The 13288-nt window shown below is 46.7% G+C and overlaps 1 protein-coding gene across 13 annotated transcripts in view; it reads right to left on the bottom strand.

Moving 5' to 3' along the window:
- Positions 1–3853: 3853 nt before the first annotated feature.
- Positions 3854–13288, bottom strand: part of EIF4G3 (eukaryotic translation initiation factor 4 gamma 3) — a 93038-nt gene continuing 83603 nt past the window's right edge. For 12 of the 13 annotated variants that reach the window (XM_085305151.1, XM_085305157.1, XM_085305153.1 and 9 more), the window contains 5 exons: positions 11456–11554; positions 10352–10498; positions 8721–8802; positions 6993–7139; positions 3854–6199 (listed from right to left, as the gene is read on the bottom strand). In XM_085305151.1, coding sequence (XP_085161277.1) covers positions 6018–6199; positions 6993–7139; positions 8721–8802; positions 10352–10498; positions 11456–11554 — 657 coding nt within the window. In that variant the 3' untranslated portion in view covers positions 3854–6017. The other variant, XM_085305163.1, reaches the window with a different exon arrangement.

Below are 13288 nucleotides of genomic sequence, written 5' to 3'. Positions count from 1 at the left end.
CTGCGGCCCTCCTGGGAGAGCCCCTTTCGCCGCGGGCGGGGCGCGAGAGCTGCTGCGCGGCCGTTAACGGCTCCCTCCGGCGGGCACTGCGCGCGCGCGGCGCCAACCGCCACCCCGCGGCCGTTGGCCACGCCCGCCGCGCGCTGCGGCGTTACCCCTGGAGCCTACTGAGGGCACCAGCGTGGCCTGCTCCCCCGCACCCCCCCGCCCAGCAATCCCATTCCTCGGGCCGGTTGTYCCGGTGCAGCCGCGTGTCTTTGCCCCTGCCTCTGGCTTCACCCTCAGTGACACCCGTTCCACCGCAGAGATCTTCTGGCAGCCAGCTGGAGATTTCCAGTTGAAAAGCCGCTAGCAGATTCTCCCGCGAAGGAAGGGTGCCCCTTGTAATAAATAAATAAAAAATGCTCTTGCTCCAAGGATTTTTTTTGATAGGCCTTTTTCTCTCTCTCTCCACTTTTTTCTCTCCTTGAAATCCCTCTGCTTTCCYTTGGCCTGAGTTTAAAGGGTAACTTGCAAAATTCCCTTCTCCACTTAAGCTTTTAAGAGGTACTACAAGGTGTAAAGTCCTGCGCGAGCGTCTTGCTTCTGCACTTCCGTAGAGCACGTCGGCTCTTTTCCCCTCCCTTTTTCGCTCAGACGGCGGCCGTAACTCCGTGACTCCGATGGAGTCCCTATAAAAACGATGCTTTGCCTTCGAGATATTTACTGGGATTTCCACCAAAGCCCTGTACTTCTATTAGAAACATTGAAACTTCAGTGTGAGCTACCTGTTGCACTTCTGTTGTAAATATGTCTGGTCACAAACTCTGCTTCAGGGGTCACAAGATRCTCCATGAAGTTTCTTACCCTACGCCAACTAATATTTTCCCCATAATGCCACGGTTTTTTATTTAACACGAACGTTTCTTGCTTTACAAGCACTACCCTTGAGTTACTTAAGTTACCTGCCACGTACTGTACCAGTTATGGCTTTAGCAATTATGTTTTAAACACAAGATTACTATTACTTTGAGTAAGAATTCATTGAGTCTTGGGGCCCCTTAAAAGCCTGTATCATGCTCTCTGCGTTATATGTGGAAATCAGCTTCTGCTAACGTGGTCTCGATCCTGCTGGCTGAGCGAGCGCAGGATCGTTGTGGCTCCAAGCTTCAGTTTCGATTATGTTTAGGCCTCGCTTCCGACCTCGTCGCACTCCCTTAGCAAGTTAGTTCATTTTCCAGTTTTACCTCTACTTTCTGAAGCCTTTTATAAACTAGAAACTTTCTTCTCTGCCGTGCTGTGAGAAAACGCTTCTAGCAGAGCTCCGCTCCATGCTAGGTAACGCTCTGCACCTAACTTCATTAACGCGATTGCCTTCCCCGAGACTCTCCTCTCCTTCCCAATCTGCAGTCACAGCACAAACATCCCTGCAGCTGGGATACCAACTGCAGGGTTGGACAAATTCTCCTTTGGAAAGTACTGAATGGAGCAGGAGCTGGTTTTGTTTCTGTTGCCGTTTCAGTGCAATTTAGCAGCTGGAAACGAGGAAGAGAAACCGGTGCCACATGACCACAGCTTTCCACAGATGATGGTCTGGGCATCCCTGCAGCAGCCTTTACATAAGCCAAAGTTATTTCAGCAAGCCACAATTACGTGATGGTTACCACAGGTGGCAACCGGAGCCCTTGGAAAATACAAGGAAAGGGGAAGAACCATTCCAGTGCGTTGCCTCAGATATCTGCAGGGATTTACTCACGCCTCTGGCAGCTGAGTGGGCTGATCAGCTGCTTGCTGCGGTCACTTGCCCRTAGCCACTGCTTTCCTGCAACTGCTCCTTGCAGCTAATCTGTCCGCAGAGCTGGGCTGGGACACGGGAAGCGAAGCAGGAGCCCCCTGGCCTCAAGCCCGTGAGTCCCAGGCTCCATCCTGCAGTCAATCCAGCTTGAGTGTGGCCCAGAAGCCACATCAAACTGCTGCTCCGAGTCCATACCGGGGCACGGGCTCTTGCACAAGCCCCTGGCTTAGCACCTTATTAAAAGAAAGCGACGTGCAATGCGTTCACGCTCCTGCTGAYGCTGTTTGGTCGGAGATGCTGCTTAGGTGGCCTAGCATCAGGGAGCAGCACAAGGCCAACATCTTCCGAAGAGCAAAAGTCTGAGCTCACTGCTTGTGCTTTAAGAAATATAAGATGGGTGCAAGAGCATGGGAGGGTTCGCGAGGATGGTGGTCTGATTTTGAGCTTAGCGCCCGCAAAGTTGAACCCATTTACATCTGTGAAACGAACCAAACACAAGTGACCAGCGCCAGGGGCATGGCTGTAATGGCTGTTCTGCTCTGCGGCGAATGCTTCTGACAATCCCACCGGCTTAAAGTCCCCTCCTCTGTAAAAACAGCTCACGCTGGAGCTAAACGTAGCAGGAACAGTCACAGGCACCCTTTTGGCAACGAGATGCCGACATCTGCAATYGGTTTGAAATGTTTTCAGGACACTCAAGCAAGTTAAGGGACTTTTYAGAGGCCCTGTTTTCCTTCATCGCAAAAAATTAAGTCGTCTGCAGGCTTGGAGACGAAAGCACCACACGACGCAGGAACAAAGCAAATACCAACATCAGTTACTACCGACTTAAACATGCATCGYGTGTTCTTAGCGTAGGATAAAAGGGGTTGCAAACACCAACCCAAACTGCTGAGGAGCAATCTGGAGCCTACGAGTCTGGCAGACCTGGACCGAAGCACAAATCCTGGCCAACTTCCGCAGAAAGCTTCTCCTTTGATCAAATGCGGTGCGCTGGCCCTGCACCGTCCGGAGCCAGCTCCGCCAGGCTTTGCTAAAGTCATGTCCTGCACCTTCCACGCTTAATAATTACCATTAAACTGCCAAGAGCACAAAAGCCATGTCTGCAGCGGCATCCCTCTTCCCGTGCCCCTCCTGCCGCTCGGTCTCCTTGCAGCAGGGAGCGCATCCAATGCAGATCCACGCGTCRGCTAAAGGAGCAAGGGCCAAGCCCGGACCGGTGGTGCTACGGCCAGAGTACAGGATTACGTTCAGAGATGCCGCAGGTGCAAAGCCACACGCTCCAGACGTGACGCCTTCTGCTAAGCCATCCCTTCCGCCCCTGCGTCTCCTGTTGTCTAAAAACGGAAAGCACCCGGGGCACCGTACTGCAGCCCGGGGGGCTCCGGAGCTCCAGTCCCCCTCCGGACAACCCCTGGGGCCTCCTCCCAGCCCCACAGACCTGCCGCTTCTGCCCTCTGCAGTGCAGTYGGTGGTGGCACCGGCACACGTGGCCCACCCGGAGTTAACAGCTGGAGCAAGGAGGGGAGCCCTGGGAGCAGCTTCTCCTCTCCCCTCCGCCCCGGCGCTGCTCACCGCTCCCGTTTCCTCCAGCCAGTGTTTTTCCAACTCCTTCAGTCAAAGGGTTTGAGCTTCCCAAACAATTTCCCTGCCGCTGACAAACTTTGCTTCCCTTGGCTGTTCAAAGGCTCTACCACGTTCCTCCTTTGCATTCCCAGGCAATCGTTAAAATAAATCACAGGCCTTACCCTGCRCCCTGCAGAGCGGCTCCAAGCTCCGACGTTCCCGCTGCCAGCCCGTCCTCTGCAGGGAAATTCATCAGGGGCGTGTGCCAGCTTAGCAAACCTTCGGCCTCTTTTACTGACTTGCATCCTCCAGCCGCTGGAAACCATCGCGTACCTGCTCTTACTCGGACCTTCTGCACGCGTTTTAAAAACCCCCAGCTGGCAAAGAGACCTCGAGAGTGCCTGCCACCACCGCGGCTGCGAAAGCAACGGAGCAGGAGGAACAGCTGAGTGTCAGACAAGCACATACATACATATGCATACAGTAAGGGTGATTTTTTTTTTTAACAAAACATCAGAGAAAAGTGTTTTATTGTTACTAAAAAAAAAAAAAAAATCCCGCGAACAATGCTCTAGTGTTTTAGGCCGTGGATTCTCCAGCTCGGCTTCACGGCAGGGAATGCGTGGTAACAGGGGAAGCAACTCGTGGACGTTTCCCCCTCCAGCCACAACCAGGCACCCTCCTCCCTTCCCCTTGGTGATCAAGTAACATCCTTATGCAAGTACAGCAATTGTTTACATGTAAAAGAAAGATTAGGAAAGTATTTAATGTATTTGTAGCTTTTTTTTTTTTCCTTTTTTTCCTTTTTCTTTTTTTTAAAAAAGAAGTGATTTAGCAGCTGGAAAGAAAGAGACAGCATCGTGTGAGCAGCTAGCGCTGCGCAGACCACCAGCAGATGCTCCACAGGTTACTCGCGGTCCACGGACCACAGTTCACAAACTACGTTTTAGGGCTTCACAAACTCTGCAGACTGTATTATGGTAGATGCTTCTTCACAGCGAGAGCCAGCAGATCGTCTTTGGTTGTCGAGGAAAGACACACGAGAGACTTGCAGCACGCAGAAGCAGCTCAGTTTGGAGGACCGCGGGGTACCGGGGCACAGCCGGGTCCCCTCCGGGCACACGCGCGCTCTCCCACCGCACTGCAAAGCCACCACGGTTAATCTGCGCCGGAGAAGCCAGGGCCGGGCTCGGACTTGGGCCACCGCTACGGGCTGGGCAGAGCCGGGAGCAGCACCGAATCGCTTGCAGCGCTCGTGTCACCTCTTCTGCCTAATCTTGTAGGTCGCTTTCTCACCCTGACGGGTCTTTGGGTTCCTTAAGCACAGCAAGGCGAGCGGCGGCAGCAGACGGGCGGTCAGTCGGTCAGTCATCAGGCTCGGAAGGCTGCGGCCTCACAAGTCACSGGCACAACGCCGCTGCTCCGAGTCACGCGACGCCGCGGCTGGAAAACGCAGCTGGGAGCAGGTACCGGCCGCCCCGGAGGCCAAATCCCAGCCGCGCRGGGAGCCCAGCGGACCTGCGTCGTACGGCAGCCCCGCCAGCTGCTCCTCGGCCGGTTAAGTTCTCTCTGCAGAAAAGGTCTCCCAAGCAGCAACCCCCTTTTTACAATTGCTCTCACCCCTCTTTTTGGTAGACACACATACATACACACACTATATGTACACAATTTGGATCTACACAATGGAAAGGAAGCCAGCACCGCCCAAGAGAGGGTGCACACATTCAGCAGCTGTCAAAGGAGAAGTCGTTTTACTTTCTTTTAAACTTGCAATGTTTGTCTTTATTTTGTTCTTTATATTTTGAAAGTGAAAAGAAATAGTATTGAGTCAATTTCTTTTTTTCGTTTTTTTTTTTTTTTTAAATATTTGTTCTATGTATTTACAAGCCTTAAAGTTGCTCTAAAGGTTCTGAAAGTATCACTAGTACTTTTTTGTTTTCCCCAGGGTAGCACTGTTTTGAATGAGTTATTTTCGGAGCACTCTGGTCCGCAGCAGTTTTCTCAAATGCATTTCCTTCCGTTCCAAGGTTATGTACGTTTTGATTACTATTTTCTTTTAAATCTCTGAAGCAAGCTGAGAGGCAGGCAGAAAAATCTGATGATAATTAAAAAAAAAATTGATCTCTTCCTCATCTAGCTTACCCTAACCCCCTTGAAAGTTTTGTCTACTTATCATGCTTTGAAACAAAACTGAGGTGCGTATGAAGGGGAGGGAAATTTATTTCTCTGCTTTTGTTCTATTATACAATTTGTTTACAGAAACTGCAAATTTAAAAATTACACTGGCATTTGCAGTCCTTAAAATAATAAATTAAAAGTTTTCAACTTTTTTTTCCTGCTAAACAGATTTGTTTCGCTTTGTGTTTTTGTAAGTATGAGTCCTTGTTAAAAAGAAAAGAAAAAAAGATTAAAAACAAAAATATTTTCTATAAATAATACATGTATTTTGGTTTAGTGCTCCCGCCCTCAGGTTTGAAGTTTGCTTTTTTTTTTTCAAGTACCTTTTTTTCCTCCATGATCACCTTTGTGTTTATCTATTTTTTACCTCTCCCACTCGTGCATGTGTGGGGAAAGGGGGGGATCTGCGCGAGAATTGGCCTTGCTGCACTGTGATTGGCGAAGACGTGAAACTTTTTAAAAAAATACTTAAATTGTTTTTTTTTCTGTATTTTAAGTTTTAATTATCCTCCGACTCCTCTTCAGCCTCCCGTAGCCATGTGAAGAACGCGGTGACAGATTTTAGYGCTACTCCTTTCCCATTCTGCTCCGCTGGGTCCTTGCTGCTCTCCCACTTGTAGAAGGCATCCTCCGATATTACCTCCTCATCATACAGGCAATCAAAAAACATCCGCAACAAATCTGCAATAATGGAATAATGGGAGAGAACATCTGTAAGTACTGCGTGGTTTAAGTCGGCGGACAAAGATGCACAGTTATGGATAAGGGGATTAACGTGACCTTTAAAGCAAGAGATGCAGACACAAGTAAAAGCAAGGCCTGTTACTAAATTACTGCCTCCTGGCTGGTTAGGTGCAGCTGAGAAGGAACCCAGRTCTCTCTGACACTGTCTGACAATACATGCTGCGTAGAAATGGGGAAGCTGAGAAAGCAGCTGTGGCAACATACAATCTGCAGACTCCCCGGGCATTCCCATTTCTTTGGCAACCCCTCCACCCCTTTTCCATAAATAAACACTTTCCCACAGCATTTCTGGGACAAGACTCATCAGTTGTCCAACTCATTTTATTCCCTCCAAGGCCACACACATCTATGGTGCAGCACTGCAATGCAATTGCAATGAGTGGTGCTCTTGCATGTCTAGGAACTGTAAACCTTGACAGAATTTTCTGTGCCTCTCTTGGCATCACAGAGATTTGTTTTTCCTTCTGTACGGCTGCTTAGAGGAGCAACCAAGAGAAGAGCACACCTCCAGCCAAGCATCTGGGGAACAGGACTGCTCTAAAGGCCAAAAGCTGGATAAGCAGATACTACTGCAAGCTGTTTTCTCTCATCTTCTATGTATAAGTGTAAAAGGTTAGTTGCACTGTCAGGAAAAGCACATCCTCTTCCAGACTCTTTTCACTAGATTCTACTCTCACAGAAGCAGTTAAGTTGTCAGGGTTCAAATCCCCAGAGCAGAGAGAATACTTACTAGGAGGCTGATCAAGTTTTACTATTGATGCTTGTAGTGCATAAAGTGCTTGTAGTTCCTTCTCTGTGTCTGAATCTAGATACTTGAGTAAGATCGGCACTCTCTGTTTGATAACAGCAGTGTCCACACGGAAGCTAGAAGAATCCACTGAAGAAAAGAGAAGAAAACAGGGTTAGCTTTGGTAGATGGCAGCGGGGGCAGTTCTTTTATCACCTTTACTTATTCAAATAGAAATCACAGATGTGGGTTAGTCCGGAGAGAAAAAAGGATAAGAAAAAATTAGGAAGTGAGTATCTCTGATCAGTGGCTACTTCTGGAAGTCCTGATTCTTCTTACTGCCCAAACTCCACCAGTATCTCTGGTGGCCCTACCTGGCCCCTAGCCAGCCTGCTGCACGAGCAGCAGAACTACCACCATACTTTGCAGTGCAAATCATTGCTTTCCCACAGACAACTGGATGCCCAAAGCGCACACAATGGCTCGAGCTAAAAATCTCAGCTGCAGAGGAGGTTTTGAGAAAAGTATGCCTTTTTCTAAAAACACTACAGCAGAAACAGAATCATAAACTGCACATGACATAGGAAGTCAGAAATATATTAAAATGTGTGTTAGATGTCCATTTCCTTCAGCAGCAACATAGAGAAATTCATTATTCAGCAGCTTTTAATTAGAACATGCTAAAAACATGACTAAGAGATTTTTAGAAAACAAAGAACAAAATCTCAATTAGAAGCAAGATAGAAAAGTAAAACATCAAGATGTTACCGATATACCCCCAGCAGAGATACATCAGGGAACCCTTACACATTTGTCATAAAATCCGGTGTCATTTAGCCATTAACACTAGGTGGCATCCGAAAGATTCTGTTTTCTAGGAAGAAAGGAATTGGGTTGTGTCTTTCCCCTCACATCCATGCAGTGGCCAGATGAAATTCAGACCAATCCCTCCACCAAGTGTGACTCTTACAGCTAGGAGCAGAAATGGGTGCTTTACAAGCACAATTTCTTTGCCTTGCCAGATGCCAGCAGTAAAGTTAAAGGAAACAACGTGAACAGGCCAGATGTTTCCATTGACTAACAGTGCTTTATTCAACTTTCCCCCTCCCCCCCGAGGGTCTGATGCTCACACTTCTTTTTTAGGAACCCACCCTCCCCTTGCAGTTTCAACCGACTGCCATACTCCTGGGACATTATGGCTTGATGTACCTTCAGCTAATCCATATAAACTCTCTTTCCAAAAAYGCCACTCGCTCGGGACATAAAACCTACCAACAAGCCAGAGATGCAAGCTGGCTTCTTCTCTACTGCAGCCCACGCTTCCAACTCACACGTGGCAGAGCACCCACGGGCCCTCGCTGCCATGGGAGTGGAAATGCTAATTATCTTTAATAACGTCTAGCGCATTTCCACCTTCACTGTAAAAGGATCAATGAACAATCTGGCATTGCTCAGAGTCGTCTGAAATGTCTGCTCAAACAAAGTCACTGGGACACTCAGGGGAAGGGGCCAGACCAGGAGTGGAGAATACCATCACATCCAAGTGCCCAGCTGTCACTGGTGGAGCGAACACTTCGCTCTCAGGCACTAGGCAATACATTGCAAAAATCTTAGGGGTGTGTTAAAAAGCAGCCTGAGAGGAAAGGAAAAACCGACACAAACCTAAAAATGTAAAATAATTCTTGGCACGTTTGATTGGTTTGTTCAGTACTTGCATTGGAAGTTACTCACCTATAATAGCTGCTTTGCAAACTGCTGTCATTAAAGCTCTAAGGAATGTAGGTGAACTCATCTGGCTTTCATCTAGATTAGCCTGAAATCAAGAGTAAATGGGCCAGTTAAAAACACTCCAGCGCATAAGAGCAACTGTTTCCAAAATCCACTGCTGAATTTGGCAGGAAGAGTAAATTCAGCAAAAGCTGCTGCAGTAGGAAACCAGTTCACTTTGCAAAAATCCAGCTTCCCCATTTCCTTCTTGAAAATAGTTCAGGTACATCAACATGCAACAATAGGTCTCTTCCGATTGGGACAACCTATTTAACTACTCCCACCTATTAGCCTGTCAGCTAGAGAAACCAATTGAAACAATGATGCTTGGCTTTTGCAGCGCCTTTTACATTTTCTAAGCGTTTTACACTTTTTCCAACACATTTTACAGAATCCTCCTTGGTAGGAGACGTGCTTTGTAGAGAGAGGAACTTCAGGGAATGGCTACATAACTCATCCAAGCCTACAAAGAGAGCCTGTGGGTGTCCCTAGATTTTCAGTACTGCTTGCACTCTGCTATCCTCACAGCAATAGAAAAAGGACATTTCTAGCACATTGCTCCAGCGACAGAAATAGCTGAAATGAAGCTTGCCAAGGTTTAGCTGCAAGCAGAGATATAAATGCTCAGGATTGAATACCATGTTAGAAGCAAGATTTAAAATCTGCCTTGCAAGATGCACTTGGAGTTACTTGGCAAAAAAAAAAAAAAAACAGTGTTTTTTGTTGCTGTTGTTTTTGGTTTTTTTCTTCTTTCCTTTACACTGCCTGGTCCAACACTCTGGGAAAGGTACACATGCTCTCAGTGGCAGTCCAGACGAGGGACATTTTTAAAACATGGCAGAGCATGCAGTTGGGCGTGGGGGAGTTTGCGTAGGTCTTGTCACAGAAAACAATGAGACGCTTTTTTCCCCTTTTCTAGAGATAAGAACAGTAGGGAAGGGAACACTAGGCAAGAAAGAGTGTAGCAACAYGATCTATAACACAGCTGGCAACCAGAAGCAGCCTTTCGAAGTGAAAAGTACAGTATCTAAATAGACAATTAATCAGTAGTAAGGTAACACTGGTAAAACTTCTTTCTGAATGTTAATTTGAAATAATTGAGTAATTATATATAGATTTTAATTCTTTGAAAGTGTTGATGGCAGGAAAAAAAAAAGTCAACATGTTGTATTCATTTCTCAGTTCCAACCGTGCCTRGCTCTGCCCTTTCTTGTTGTACCACAACTTCCTTAGAACTGCGTCGATGMACCACAGAAGCGCGATGCCTTCTTGTGAAATACGGGATGTGAGACAGCCCGCCCCRAAGGTGATTCGTGTCTCAACCAGAAACGTACAGGCAGCGGCCACAGAAGTCTGATAACGTCTCACCTCTGCGGAGCTAACGCGGCAATAAGGAAGCTGCTGCATGCCAGCGACTAGAGATTATAGTTGGCTCCCGGCTGTTTTCCCCAACAGACAAGAATACCTTGGGCCTGGCACTGCATGAAAGGAACGGAAAGACCTGACAGACTGCAGAGATGCTCCTTGAGACGGGAACGTGTTTATAAAAGCGGTTAACAAACTGTGTGCAGGGAGAGTGAAAACGGTCTTTGTACCTCTACCCAGTCAAAGATTTGTTCATCGTTYGCCTTGTCCTCAACAATGAGTTTCTCTAGCTGTTTGTTCAGCTCTTCTGCAGAGAGTTCTTTCTCTGAAAGTGCTTCTGAGGAACTGGAACACTCGGACTCCGTGAAGTCCAACTTCTGCAACATCAGAAGCAATGAGGAGAATCARTTAAACAAACTTTCCTACGCTTAATCAAGACAGCAAGCTACAGTTTGTTCTGCTTTCCGCAACTTTCCAATGCTAAGTTATCATTATAACAATTTACATACTTTCTTCTGTTCCAAAGATTATAAAACGTTTTACAAACATACAGGAATTACATTGTCCAGCAAAGAAACTACCACCTCCTTAAACAAACTCCAGCCCTGCACAATATAAGTGTGCACAATGCGTTGCTCAGCTGTGACTATGGGGAGCTGCAATGCAATTTCCAGAGTTGGCATTCGCTCAAAAAAATTGAGGCTAACACCCCAATTCTTGCAAAACGCGACAGAGGATCTACGGTCCTTTCACCGGTCGCCAGGTCTTGGTAATACATTTAATTTCCTGTAGCACAGCACTTTGTAAGTACTAGAACAGGGACCTGGTACACTTGGGGCTCCTACGGAAGGCCTCCAGCACCTTCATTTTGAGCACCCTGGCAAGCGCTGCAAGGTGCAAGGTACGGTCTCCTACTATGGCCTGGCTCCTCTCCATTGTGAAACCYTCTGGGATGATAAAATGGAAGGTGAGAAGAGGAAATACTTGCTATCATTTATTGCAGTCCACCTACAGACAGTCTGTTCTGCTTCCTGATTACCTGCAAAATTCATTCTTGACTTCATTCTGCCCTTTTGGGGGAATACATCTACTAGCAGAAGCCAGCTGATGGGAAACGTGTGCCTGGGATCATGGAGGACAGGCCCAGCCATCCCAGCGTTTCAGAAAGGGTGTGCTGAAAATAATCTAACCTCAACTTGATGACRGAGACGCTTCTTTCCCAAGTCCCATGCCAACAACACGTAAGGGTGGGAGGGAAGAAGACCGACAGACAGGACCGGGGACCAAAACTTAGCAGACCAAAACCACAAAGCGGACGCTCGCTCTCAACTCACTTGTTCCGTGAGAAAGGTATGTACATCCTCCCCTTCAGGTAAGTAGTCCTTCCAACTGAGGCCAGTCTCCCTCCATAAGGCTCCCACTTTCTTATGGCTCTAAAATACAAACAGTTTGCTTGTTTCAAAAGGCTTGACAGAAATCCAGGGGAACTCACACAAGCTGGAATGGTGCAGCTGTGTCAGGAGAGATAAAGAACTGTTCAGCCACCAAACAAGATGCCTAGCAATAAAGTGATCATGTCTGGAGAACCCGTGCAAAAGAAATCATATATGCAATCCTGCCACAAGTATAAGTATCTTGTAAAGTGGTCAAACACCATGGTGATGCGTAATAAAACAAGGTGTAACGTGATACATAGGGTTTGCAACAACTTCAGCCAGAGATTACCTATGGAAAGTGGGTATATCTGAGCAAGGCACAGTGTCTCATGGCTGTGACACAGAGCTGGCAGTTAGATGACTTAGATTCTTCTCCTGACTCTGCCATTAACTTACTCCATGACTCATTCTTCCATGCTTTGACATTAAGACACCAGTAAATTATCCCCCACTAGAAAATCATTATTTACATGGCTGTTTTCTGTGCAGACATCAAGCCTCAAATGCAGCTACATAATACCTAGTTCATTCTTCAGTTCCYAGAATTTATTGCAAACCTTGACAATACACATACAGTACAACCTTTTGCATCTTCTAATGTCACACTGACCTTTTAGTATCCCGTTTAAAACGGCACGTATGCAATTCTGACAAGAATAAAAATGCTATTGACAACCAGTTATTCTCACCCAAATGCTCTGCAAAAACATTYACTTCATAGCACCTACACAAGGAGCGGGGGTCATTGTGCAGCCAAAGCTAAACACTGTCATAAAAGCAGCCTGATATTTTGAATTTTAATATACAGATTAGTAAAGAGGTAATTATGCCAAGTCCCTGCCACAATTCACCAGAATCTGAATTATGTGATACCAGATGGAAATGCCTAACTCAAAATACCCAAGTCCAAGTATGTCAGTCTAGACAAGATCGCATTAGAAAGCTGTGGCAGAAACAGAAACCCAAGCCTGTGCTTCAACCCACAGAGCACAGCAGCTTTTCTTTCAGAGAACAGAGGGGGAAAAATGTAAATCAACTGTCCAAACAAGCATAAGACTAAAATAAATAAATAAAAAGCCACTATCCACACTGCTAGACTGAAACACTCCTGGAACAATCAACCTYATTTGAATGCATGCTTTAAAAACAGGAAAGTGAAGGGATTTTACAGGGCTTAAAATAGACACTATCCAAAGTGTACTATTTAACTGGATTGAGGGAAAAAAAAACAAATACAAAAATGGAGACAAAGTTGTAGGGAAACCACCAAACTGTCTGGACACACGACTGTGAAACGTGTAAGAGAGCTCTAGAAGTTACAAGGTGAAAAGGTGTCACTACCCCTAGTGACGGGTGAATCAGAGTTGGCAGGTTTAGTTTGGATAAGCACCCAGAAGTCTGAGAGGCCATCTGAAGCTTATCCGAACTCTCAGAACCTCTCCGGTCTGCAAGAACAGCTCTCGCAAGATTTCCAGTACTTGCTGCTTCTGGTCAGCCCAGAAATACCTTGAGAATGTCCCTCTTGCAGTATTTCAGCACTCTAGCTTCTGGAAGAAGCCAAGTGCAAAGGTACCTGCAAAAGGGAAAAGCGATGAGAAAGAAAAGTTAACTTTKTGGAACCTTGTAAGGCTTGGTTTGAAACTGGGCATGGAGAGGCAGGTTTCCTAGGTTATCTGGATTGGCTGGCCCATCTCTAAATACCTTCATGTGGGAAATGTGAGCATGTAGGCT

The sequence above is a fragment of the Rhea americana genome, unplaced genomic scaffold, assembly GCF_003343005.1.
Source record: "Rhea americana isolate MKP2758 unplaced genomic scaffold, rheAme1 scaffold_217, whole genome shotgun sequence".
Taxonomy (NCBI): domain Eukaryota; kingdom Metazoa; phylum Chordata; class Aves; order Rheiformes; family Rheidae; genus Rhea; species Rhea americana.
Note: the sequence above shows the minus strand (reverse complement) of the source record. Positions and strands in the feature narration are given on the sequence as shown.